Source organism: Cebus imitator, unplaced genomic scaffold, assembly GCF_001604975.1.
Source record: "Cebus imitator isolate Cc_AM_T3 unplaced genomic scaffold, Cebus_imitator-1.0 Scaffold344, whole genome shotgun sequence".
NCBI classification, from domain to species: Eukaryota; Metazoa; Chordata; class Mammalia; order Primates; family Cebidae; genus Cebus; species Cebus imitator.
The window spans coordinates 1,081,863-1,094,801 of record NW_016107659.1 but is presented as its reverse complement, the minus strand read 5'-3'; the positions used below and the strand labels follow the sequence as shown (position 1 = coordinate 1,094,801).

General features: G+C 36.6%; 1 protein-coding gene across 5 annotated transcripts in view; it reads left to right on the top strand.

Moving 5' to 3' along the window:
- RICTOR (RPTOR independent companion of MTOR complex 2) overlaps positions 1 to 12,939 on the top strand; it is a 138,441-nt gene that overhangs the window by 42,925 nt on the left and 82,577 nt on the right. For all 5 annotated transcript variants that reach the window (XM_037730435.1, XM_017505887.2, XM_037730436.1 and 2 more), the window contains one exon: positions 6,328 to 6,425. In XM_037730435.1, the coding sequence (XP_037586363.1) occupies positions 6,328 to 6,425 (98 nt within the window). The remainder of the gene's footprint in view (positions 1 to 6,327; positions 6,426 to 12,939) is intronic.

Sequence of the window (12,939 nt, the reverse complement as noted above, 5' to 3'; positions counted from 1 at the left end):
TAGAGAGCTTGGAAAATACAGTCCAAGGCGTGAAAATAAGTCAGTAATTTTTACCACCTAAAATTAACTTCTCTGAAGATATTTTTGGTGTATATACTTTCCTAATTTCAAGAATCCTTGAATTGCCATGTGTTACCTACTTGGGGGAGATTGTTAACCCTATCCCTTTTCAGCTATACTCAAAAGTTTTATACAATCCTCATTTCAAAAACATATAAGGCAGTGTAAAGTCAAGAAAATAAATCTCGTGACATTTTGGTTTTTCTAAATCTGCATTTTGTTTTTCCTAATACGCAGTAACTAAGGCCAAGTGCAGTGGCTCATACCTGTAACCCCAGTACTTTGGGAGGCTGAGGTGGGTAGATTACCTGAGATCAGGAGTTCGAGACCAGCCTGACCAACAGGGAGAAACCTTGTCTCTACTAAAAATACAAATTAGCTGGGTGTGGTGGTGCATGCCTATAATCCCAGCTACTTGTGAGGCTGAGGCAGGAGAATCCCTTGAACCCGGGAGGCAGAGTTTGCAGTAAGCCAAGATCGTGCTATTGCACTCCAGCCTGGGCAACAAGAGTGAAACTCTGTCTCTAAATAAATAAATAAATAAATAATTATTATAAGCAGTAACTAGTATGTGAGAGTAATACATTATATTTTTAACTGATCTATTAAAAACAATACCACAAAGTATCTATAATGTCACAAGTGGAATAGGCAGTTCCTTGATGGAAGGACAGGAGAAGACAGATGAAATTAAAGATGGTTGAAATCAGTTGTGTTCAGCTCTACAATTGAAGATATTAAATTACTGGATATTTAGAATTGACTGCAATTATTGCATTACCTCCAGAGAGATTCATCAGGAATACATGTAGGATTTACAGTCTATACAATATGAGGAAAAGACTCACTGTAATTCTAGTAGTTCTTTGTATTTTGTTTCTTTGCATTTGAGTGGTTGCCTATCATAGCAAGTTACCCACATTTATTTTTCCATTTTTTTTTTCTTTGAGACAGGATCTTGCTCTGTCTGTTGTCCAGGCTGGAGTACAAGTGACATGATCACTGCTCACGGCAGCCTTGACCTCCTGGGCTCAAGCAGTCCTCCCACCTCAGCCTCCCGAGTAGATAGGACTACAGGCGTGAGCCACTGTGTCCGGTTGTTTTTACCTTTTTCTCATACAGCCATGGTTTTCTAAACTTTAAGGCTTCGGAGAATATCATCTTAGATTATCTCATTTCACACTTTATACTTTTCACATATTGCTGTTACCAGTAGATGGTTTTAGAGAAGGAAAGTTGGAAACACTGAGAATAGTAAGAGAGAGAGACAGGTAAACCTCTCTTTAAATTTCTTTTTGCTATTTCCATATTGATTCATCCTATCCCTCATGTAAAAACCACATCAATCTCAGCTTGCTCACCACTCTAAGTTCTGACTATTTAGCATGAAGGGTGACAGACTGCAACTCGAGAGCCATGTTTGTTTTATTGGAACAGTGCAGTGGACTGAATGTTTGTGTCATTCAAAAATTCATATGTCAAAATCCTAACCCATAATGTATTGATACTAGGAGGTGGGCCTCTGGGAGGTAATTAGATCATAAGGGTGAAACCCTCACAAATGGAATTAATGCCCTAATAAAAGAGAACCCAGGGAGCTCTCTAGCCCCACTTCCCCACCATGTGAGGAGACAGTGAGAAATTGGCAATCTGCAGCCTGAAAGAGGAACCAGGACCTGACCGTGCTGGCACCTTGATCTTGGACTTGCAGCCTCCAGAACTGTGAGACATAAGTTTTTGTTGTTTAATAAGCCATTCAGTCACCATTACTTGGTTTTATAGCATACTGAACATAAAAAATACATAAAAAATACATTTTCTATACTTGCTTTCTGACGTAAAACATTCGAGTTGCGTAACTGCAACAGAGGCTTACGGCCTGCAAAGTCTAAAATACTGGCCCTTTACAGAAAATGTTTTTCAGTCCCTGGTCTATCAGGTAAAGAAGAAAGTGGAGATTTCTCATTTTATTACCAGGGAAACTTTAATCTGTTATTTCAAGTTAAAAAGTTCCTCAGAGCAACATTGTACCACATGAATGTTAGATAGTAGTTTAGTGTCTAAAATGTCCCTAATACTGTTTTAATTGATTTGGGAAGTCACATACTATCTGGGAGGTGAAGGTTCTTGGTAATTATATAAAGGAGAAAGCTTTGAGGAGAAGGAAGGAGAAAGGCTAGTTCATTTTGATGGGTTAAGAAAGAAAACATCTTCATTAGGTAAACATTTGACTCATTGTTGAGTTACCAACACCTGTCAATTTCTAAATTATGTGCATGCCATTTGTTGTTGTCATCAGTTTTCTTCCACTTCTGTTAGATGCATTAGAGATGGAGTTATCTTGTTTGTTGCTATATTTCCAGTACCTAAAACAGTACCTGATCATAATAGCCATTCAGTTAATATTTGTTGAATGAATACACTTAGATGAGATTTGCTTCGTAAGAAGATTGTGGTTTCTTAAAAAAGGTCTGCAATCAGTTTATACCCAGAAAATAGTATTTTAACATCCGCAAACCTTTGTGAGGAATATATGTTTTCAGGCTAATCATCATAACTATTAGTCCTGTTAGATCATTAGCTAGCAGTAACTATATTGTCATTTGAGTAAATCTTACTGTTTGGTGCCTGACAAGCTAATGATAAATTCAAGTAAAATGTTTAGATTATACATTTCCACGAGGTGAGTTTCACAATAGCTTCTATGAACCTTAACCCTGACTTTGCAAACTACCATAGGCCCTAAATTATCTAAAGGTTGTTATTTAATTTTTATGAACTTCTCAAATATATATAGTTAAATCATCTTTTTATTTATTTATTTTTTTAATTGCATTTTAGGTTTTGGGGGTACATGTGAAGGACATGCAAGATTGTTGTATAGGTATACACATGGCAGTGTGATTTGCTGCCTTGCTCCCCATCACCATATCTGGCATTTCCCCCCATGCAGTTAAATCATCTTAATGCCATTGATTTGCTTATAATTTTTCTTCCACAGTCTTTTCAAACAGATACAATTTATAATAGTGAAAAAAATTACTAAATACTAACAGTGACCTATTCATGGCCCCTTGTAATTCTTTTTAATAGATCCATCTCAGTGATGGATCATTCGACTTTTAAGATAACTCCCCCAAATCATTAAGTATAAAGACATGCTAAACCGGAAATCTCGAACCCCTGAGCCTGGACTGGTACAGGTCTGTGGCCTAGTAGGGACTGGGCTGCACAGCAGGCGGTGAACAGCGGGGAGTGAGCATTACTGCTGGAGCTCCACCTCCTGTCAGATCAGCAGCAGCATTAGATTATTAACAGGAGCACAAACCCTGTTGTGAACTGCACATGTGAGAAATCTGGGTTGCACCTTCCTTATGAGAATCTAATGCCTGATGATTTGAGGTGAAACAGTTTCATCCGAAAACCGTCCCCACCCCTGCCCCATGGAAAAATTGTCTTCCACAGAAGCTGTCCCTGTTGTCCAAAAGGTTGGGGACTGTCACACTAAATCAGTTAAGATTGAATTTTATTCACATTAAAAATATTTCATCTCATGAAAATCAAATGATTGATCTCAGCATGTAGCAACTTCAAAGCAATTGGAAATAGCTAAGTAGTGTACTTAGTCCTTTGACACCACATTTGTTGTCATAGACAACACCCAGTATAGCAGAATGGAGTAAGGTAGGCAGACGGAAGCTAAATGTAAAACAGGACAATGCAAACAGTTTCATTTGGTGAGGAAAACATTTAATTGAAAACACACAGTTCCTTGGGTTTGTGGTAACAGATAAAAGCCTCAAGGGCAGTAATAATGGCTCTTAAAATATCAAATACATGGTACTGTATTTTTAAAATTGTGCTTTTGTTTTTATTAAAACCAATAGGATGGTGAAGATTTTAATAGAATAGCTTGTAGCTATCTGAGGAAATGGACACTTGGTTCCAGAGGAGGCAAACTACTGCCTACAAGGCCATATCGGGCCCATGGCTTGTTCGTATAAAGCAAGTATATTTTTAAAGCGTTTTCTTCTTTCATTACTTTAAAGGTGTTTGCTTCACTGTCTTCTGTTTTGGACAAGAAGTCTTTTTTCTTTTTTTTTTCTTTATGTAACTTTTTTTTAATCTGACTACTTTAAAGATTTTCTCTATCAGTGGTTTTGAGAAATTTGATTGTAATCTGCCTAGGTCTAGTTTTCCTGGCTTGTTTTTGTAGAGCAAGTATATTTTTAAAGAATTTTTTTCTTTCATTTCTTCAAAGGTGTTGCTTTGCTGTCTTCTGTTTTGGACACAAAATCCGCCATTATCTTTTTTTTTTTTTTTTTTTTTTTTTTTTTTTTTTTTTTTTTTTTTTTTTAAATTCTTTTTTTTTTTTAAGATTTTCTCTCTGTCAGTGGTTTTGGGCAATTTGATTATAATCTGCCTAGGTCTAGTTTTCTTCATGCTTCTTGTGATTGGGTCTTATTGCGCATTTTATTGGTTTATTGTTTTCATCAAATTTGGAAAGTTTTCATCCATCAATTTTTTTTTTTGGGGGGGGGGCAAAGACGGCTTTAAAAGGTGCTTTTTCTCTCTTATGAGGAGGATTTGGGTCCTTTCAGGTGAAGCTCCAAATTATTAGACAATACACAGTTTTCTTCAGTTGCAGCAAGTTTATCCCAAAGTGGGTGCTCAGGAAAGCATCTTGAGGGTGAATGGGTTTCAGGGTTAAGTTTGTCTGATGATTTTGTTAGTTGAAGATGTTCCTGTGTCACTTATTAGAAGCAGTTTTGTGTCTCACTTCAAATAGTTCACCACCTGGCTGCATGCCACCTCCATCTGTCCCACAGCTACCAGGTAATAGTGAATGGTTTAGAAGGTGCTGCCCTGGGGCAGCTGGGCCTTTAAAAGATGCAACACAGGACAATGAACAGCAGCAACTTCCAGTCCCCCCTGTGGATCTGATGCAAGGGCATTTTGATGGCCTTCTGGTTGGACAGATAGAGCAGTACAACAGCAGAAACACCACTGGCGGCAACTGGCAAGGGATGAGAACCATGTTTGTAAGAGGCTGGGCAGGCTGGGTGACCTTTATCCATCATTTCTTCAAGTAATTGGTCTATTCCTAATTCTTCCTTTTATTTGGGGTTTCCAGTTACACATATATTAAGCAGCTTAAAGTTCCACAGCTCACTGATGGGGTTACATCCCAATAAATCCATTGTAAGTTGAAAATATCTTAAGTCAAAAATGCATTTGCTATACCTAACCTCCTAAACATCTTCGTTTAGCCTAGCCTACCTTAAACATACTCAGAACACTTACATTAGCCTACAGTGGGGCAAAACTATCTAACACAAAGCCTATATTATAATAAAATGTAGAATATTTCATGTAATATATTGAATACTATACTGAAAAACTGTGGTTTTATGGGTTTTTGAAGTGTAGTTTCTACTGAATGTGTATTGCTTTCGCACCATGTAAAATTGAAAAATTAAGCCTAACCATTGTAAGTCCTGGACCATATGTATATTTTATCTAATTTTTTGGTTTATTGAAACAGGGACAGTATATTTGTTCCCTTTTACTACATTGTAGCCATGCTATCAAGCAGCCATCAAATGAAAGTTGTGATGTTGAGATTTTTCTTTATCTGTCTTATACTGCTGTAACAGTTTCTGAGACTGGGCAATTTATAAAGTACAGAGATTTATTTCTCACAATTCTGGAGGCAGGGAAGTCTGACGTCAAGGGACCTTCATCTAATAAATTCCTTCTTGCCTTGTCATTCCATGCTGGAAGGTCAAGAGAGCACTGGAGGTGGGGTGAGGGGAGAGATGTTTGTGAGAGCATGAGCACAAGCAAGGTTGGGAGGGTGCATGCAAGAGGGAGCCAAAAGCTTTTATAACAAACCCACTCTGGTAATAATCAACCCTCTCCCTCCTTAAGAATCCATTCTTGGGGGCAAAGCCTTCATAACCTAATCACCTCTTAAAGGTCCTACCTCTCAACACTTTTGCGTTAGTGGTTAAGTTTCCAACACAACTTTGGCGAAACACATTCAAGTAATAGCAAGATATAAGATTTTGTGGTTGAGTAATTCCAGGCAATGATACAGAGCTAGACCATAGGTATAGGGAATCACTTAAATTAATAGATTTAGGGTGGAGGGTAAGGCTTGAAACCAAGAGCCAAAGTTGTGAAGTTTTAATACTGCATGTTTTATGTGTTTGATCAGGAAAATACTCATAAAATTATGTTAAATTGTCTTGTCTTTCCTTCTAGAACCTTCTGATAACTTAAGAGAGATTCTCCAAAATGTGGCCAAATTGCAAGGAGTATCAAATATGAGAAAGCTAGGCCATCTGAATAACTTTACTAAGGTAAGTAACTTGAATTTTTATTATTATCTAAAATTCTTTGTTCCTTACTACACTTACTAGATGTTTCTCGACCGTCATTAAATGTAAATTTTTGTGTATTCACACAGCATTAATGCTTTTCTTTCCTGCTCCTCATTGATTTTGTCCTGTGTATCTTAAACTTTTATTTGTGTTTTAGAAGGATTATATATTTAGAAAATTTCGTAGGTTCAGAAAAGAATAAAATAACTGAGAAACTTGCAATTCAACCTTTTATTCACATAAGGATGCATTTTGCCTTCTCATTTTACTTGATAATACATGGTACAGGCATATATTGGAGATATTGTGGGTTTGATTCTAAACTACTGCAATAAAGTGAATGTTGCAATAAAGCAAGTCGCTAATTTTTTGGTTTCCCAGTGAATATAAAAATTATGTTTATACTGTAGTGTAGTCCATTAAGTGTGCAATAGCATTATGTTTAAAAAAATGCGTGTACCTTAATTTAAAAATATCAATTAAAAAATAGTCATCTGAGCCTTCAGCAAATTGTGTGTTTTTTTGTTGTTGTTGGCTGAGGAACTTGCCTCAATGTTGATGGCTGCTGCCTTATCAGATTGGTGGTTGCTGAAGGTTGCGGTGACTGTAGCAACTTCTTAAAATAAGACAGCAATGAAGTTTGCTGCACTGACTCTTCCTGTCATGAAAGATTTCTCTGTAGCATGCAATGCTGTTTGATAGCTTTTTAACCACAGTAGAACTTCTTTCAAAATTGGAGTCAATCCTCTCAAACCCTGCCGTTGCTGTATCAACTAATTTTCTGTAATATTCTGAATTATTTGTTGCCATTTCAACAGTGTTCACAGCATCTTCACCAGGAATAGATTTCATTTCATGAAACCTCTTTTTTTGCACATCCATAAGAGGGAACTCTATATCCGTTAAAGCTTTTTCATGAGATTGCAGCAATTCAGTTGCATCTTCAGGATTCACCTCTAATTCTAGTTCTCTTGCTATTTCTTCCACATCTGCAGTGACTCCCTCCACTGCAATTTTGAATGCCTCAAAGTCATTCATGAGTATTGGAATCAACTTCTTCTAAATTCCTGTTAGTGTTGAGATTTTGATTTCCTCCCATGAATCGGGAATGTTCTTAATGGCATCTGGTGGTGAATCCCTTCCAGAAGGCTTTCAATTTACTTTGCCCAGATCCATTAGAGGAATTACTATCTATGGCAGCTATAGTGTTACAAAATGTATTTCATTAAAATATGACTTAAAAATCAAAATTATTCCCCAGTTCCCTATTCATGGGCTGCAGAATGGAGTTGTGTTAGCAAGCCTGAAAACAAATTAATCTCCTTGTAACTATCAGAGCTCTTGGGTGACTAGGTACATTGTCAATGAGCAGTAATATTTTGAAAGAAAATTTTTTTTTCCTGAGCAATAGTAAATACTGTTTTTTTCAACAGTAGGTTTAAAATGTTTAGTAAACCATACTGTGAACAGATGTGCTGTCATCCAGGATTTAGTCCATTTATAAAGCACAGACAAAGCAGCTTTAGCATACTTCTTAAGATCTCTAGGATTTTCAGAATAGGTAATGATCATTGGGTTCAATCTAAAGTCGCCAGCTGCATTAGCCCCAGACATGAGTCAGCGTGTCTTTTGAAGCTTTGAAGCCAGACATTGACTTCTTCTCTAGCTATGAAAGTTCTAGATGGCGTCTTCTCCCAGTTGAAGATTGTTTCATCTGCATTGAAAATCTGTTGTTTGGTGTAGCTACCTTGGTCAGTGATCTTAGCTAGATCTCCTGGATAACTTGCTGCAGCTTCTTCATCAGCACCTGCTGCTTTACATTGCCATTTTATGTTATGAAGATGGGTTCTTTCCTTTAACTTCGTGAACCATTCACACTTTTCTTCTGCAGCTTCCTCACCGCTCAGCCTTCATAACATTTAAGAGAGTTAGGGCCTTGCTTGCTCTGGGTTAGGCTTTAGTTTAAAGGAATGTTGGTAGCTGGTTTTATCTTCTATCTAGACCACTAAAACTTTCTGTCAACAGTGAGGCTGTTTTGCTTTCATATTATTCGTGTGTTCATTGGATTAGTACTTTTAATTTTCTTCAAGAACTTTTCCTTTGCATTCACAACTTGGCTACCTGTTTGTCACAAGAGGCCTCTCTGGACTTTCAACATGCCTTCTTCACTAAGCTCAGTTTCTAACTTGTCATTTAAAGTGAGAGTTGGTTGACTCTCCCTTTCACTTGAACACTTAAGGGCCATTCTAGGGTTATTAATTAGTCCAATTTTACTAAGTATTGTGTCTCGGGAAATAGGGAGGCCAAAGGAGAGAGGTAGAGACAGGAACGGCGAGTTGGTGGAGCAGTTTAAGTTCATCATCCTACATGGGTGCAGTTCATGGTGCCCTAAAACAAGGATAATAGTAACATTGAGGATCATTGATCACAGATCACCCTTACAGATAATAATGAAAACAGTTTTAGTATTGTAAAAATTGCCAAAATGTGACAGACACGCACAAAGTTGAGCACATGCTTTTGGAAAAATGGCATCAATTAACCTACTTGATGCAGGTTTACCACAAATCTTCAATGTGTAAAATGAAGTATGCTTATAAGTATATGTAAGTACATGTGTGTGCCATATTTCATAAATACAGCCATAAACCCCAAAGAACTGTATTAGAACGTCCTCTTTTCCTGATGTTGTATACTCATTATTTGGATCTAAATTAGATCCCAAATTAAATTGTGGGGACCCTGGTCCCAAATAAACATTGACTTGATCTCTCATACCAGCCCAGAATTCTTGAGATTGATGAATAGATTGGTATATTTCTCAACCGTGTAATACTGGACAGACAATTCATGCAAACTAAAATGCCTGCTAATTTAGGTGATATCCTAAAATAGAAAACAGAATAGGCCTTTCGAGTAACGTTCCCTCCACCTTTTAGTATATTAATTATAAATTGTTTTTAATGAAAGAATTATTTTATGTTTTAACCTGTTGCTACTCAAAATATGACCCACAGTTCATTGGTATTGGTATTGCCTTGAAGCTTGTTTGAAAGTGTACTATTTTAGCCCCATCCCAGACCTACTAAATCAGGATCTACAGTTGAGTAAAGATTCTCAAGTAAATGTATGATTACATTCAAGTTTGAGCAGCATTGTTTTAATCCTTCCAAATATTCTTTAAGTAGTTGGACTGTGGCTTGGATTTGATTTTTTATTTCATAGAAATAGAAGGGGATGAGAATATAGTCACTATGTAATAAAATTGTTTTTTTCATGTAATATTGTGTGATAAATATAGGTTGAGGGTTTTTCTATAGCTAGGGAAGCAAGTACATAGGTATTTTTCCTTAGTGAAGTTTTAAAATATTCTGGCTTTTTTTTTTTTTTTTTTGATATATAAGAGATGAGAAAATGATTTTATATGAGGGATGAGAAAGTTTTTTTTTTAAAAAACAGCTCTTAATCACATTAAATAAGTACGGGAGAATGGACTCTCGTTCATGTATTTTGTATGTGTGTGTGAACATAATGAAAATCTTCAAATGTCCTTCTTCAACATGGTAGTGAGATAATGTCAAATCTTTAAGACACTGACATTGTTCCAGGGTTGCAAAATGCATCTTCAAGTTTTGTTGCCTTTTATTAAATTTTATAGTTTTATTTCACCAATCTTCACTCAGTTCAAATTAGCCTCACTTGCTTGGTTTTAACTTTTAAAAACGATTACAATAGAAATCTGTGTCCTGTTTGCAATTATGATTACTATTATAACCAGGTTTGGACACCTAGATATACAGTTCCACAACTCTTGCCAGCTAGGATTCTGAAAGTTGGGGATGGAGGTAAGAATGGCAGTAATTTCTGTCATTTTACTTTGTTACCAGCATGGGTCCTACAGCAATCTTAAAAATTAGAGTACTGTTGCCTAATAGAAATATAATGTGAGCCACATAGGTAATTTAAAATTTTCTAGTAGCCATACTAAAAAAGTAAAAAGAAACATGACATTAACTTTAGTATTTTTATTAAGCCAGTATATCTAAAACATTATTATTTGATGTAATTAATATAAAACATTATTAAATGTTATTTATTTTTTCATACTAAAGTTTTGAAAGCAAGTTTATAGTTTATACTTCAACAAATTTTAATTAAAACTAGTCACACTTCCAGTGCTCATAACCACGTGAGACTAATAGCTACTAACGGCATTGGACAGTGAAGAGACACAGCTTTTTGGAACAGGAGCAGCTTCAAAACCTGCATTTCTAGGAATCGGTTGAACACCTCTTATTCTCCCTTCTCATTCATTATTTATTTCTGTCTGGGTCCCAGGTTCTCTTGCATTAGGATTAGTTTCCTTTTTTTTTTCTTTTTTCTTCTCTCCTGAATTTCCTTGTTTTCTGTCTAAATTTCTCCCACAGTATTTCACTAAGTTATTCACTCTGCCTGCTCTTTCTTTCTTGATTTGTGCTTCCCCACTCTCTACTGACATTTCTGCTGCTTCTCATCCCTTGTCTACCTCTTCCTTCCCCTTTATCTTCTCTTTCTTCACCCTTCCTTGTCCCCTTTCTCTTCCTCCTCCTTTTCTCAGTTCCCTTTACTTCCTTTTCTCCGTTGTACCACTGTAGAGTATGTATGCAGTGATGTGTCTCTATAATGAATGCTCTAGACTTTTGTACTTTTTATAGTCTTGGTTTTTATTTTACCATGTCCTTTAAAAATTAGGCTGGGCGTGGTGGCTCACGCCTGTAATCCCAGCACTTTGGGAGGCCGAGGTGGGCGGATCACGAGGTCACGAGATAGAGACCATCCTGGCTAACATGGTGAAACTCTGTCTCTGCTAAAAGTACAAAAAATTAGCTGGGTGTGGTCGTGCGTGCCTGTAGTACCAGCTACTCGGGAGGCTGAGGCAGGAGAATTGCTTCAAATTGGAAAACGGAAGTTGCAGTGAGCCGGGATCACGCCACTGCACTCCAGCCTGGTGATAGAGCGAGACTGTCTAAAAAAAAAAAAAAAAAATTGATTTTCATATATCCCTCTGGCCTTGGTGCCAGCTTTGTAGCAGCCCCTTTCTTTGCATTAATTTAAAATCCTGATAGCCAAGCTTATTAAAATTTGGCTATTCTAAGAGTGAGTACACCCAGAGTCAGGTTCTTAGGGGCTGTCCCATGAATAAAGTCAATGAAGTTTGGACTTGATAAAATCTATTTTGGTTGCTTAGTGATATACTGGGAAAAGCATGAATTTTAGATCAAACAGATGGAGACTTGCAGCCCAATTGTGATTAACTAGCAGGGCAATTTTAGGCAGATTTCTTTCCTCAGAGGTAATCTTGTTGTCTTTAGAGGCAGTTTCAGTCTAGTGCCTGGCACATAATATATGCTCTGTAGTAGGTAGTGCATTTCAACCTCATGTTTGGTTTTTGTGTTTTTTTTGTTGTTGTTGTTCTTTTTGCCACTTCTGTAATTTTTTGGCTGACAGTAAGGTGGTGAGTCTGCTTAATGGCTTGAACTGTCAGTTGGTAAACTGTTACTATAAATCGGGGTTCTACAATGCTGGCATTACTAACAAATTGAGCCAGATGATTATTTGTTTTGCGAAGCTGCTGAGTGTATTTTATGGTGTTCAGCACTGCTCCTGGCCTCTACCCACTAGATGCCAGCAGCACCCTTGGCCCAAACCAGTTGTGGCAAGCAGAAATGTCTCCAGACATTGACAAAGGTTCCCTGGGAGACAAAATTGCCCCCGTTAAGAACCCCTTCTGTAAATAAATGTGTGTGTAGATTTTATTACAAAATTTATTTAAATATGCAGCACAAAACAAACACTGAATTCAATTGTACTGTGTCTTGAATTTCATTTGTTAGAAAGCTGGGTTTATAAATACTTAGGTAACTAGTATTCCGTTAAAACCTGTAAATTCATTCATTTGCTTATTGAGTAAAAGGAATTCTCAGAAATTTCTATGAATAGCTCTATAGAATAAGAAAATTATGATGCCAGAACTAGTGGAGTTAGTTGGCCACCCTCTTCTGTGTTTCCATTAGTTTATAGATATGCCTACTAAATTGTATCTTTTTTTATAATTTATTGTCCATTACTTATGTTATTAAACTGAGTTTTTCAAACACAAAAAAATACATAGTATTTATTTTTCCACTGTCATATCCGTCTCTACTCCAAAGTGTGTCACATAATATGTGTTTAATTAATGGTATTATATTAGATTGGGAAGCTGATGCATTTTAAATATGAGCTTTTGTTTTTACTGGTATTTGTTTTGTTATTAAGTATAAGCCTGTAAGGAGTAAGTTATCTTACTAGAATAGTAACATTAAAATGTTGTATAGGGTGAACTTCAGCTTCAAAACTAAACCTCCTTTTAAGGTATAAAGAGCAAGCTAGTGATGTGATCCTTTAACCATGTGAATGTCACACATCCATGCTTGCCATCTGACATCATCTCACTGGATAAAGTAATGTGTAT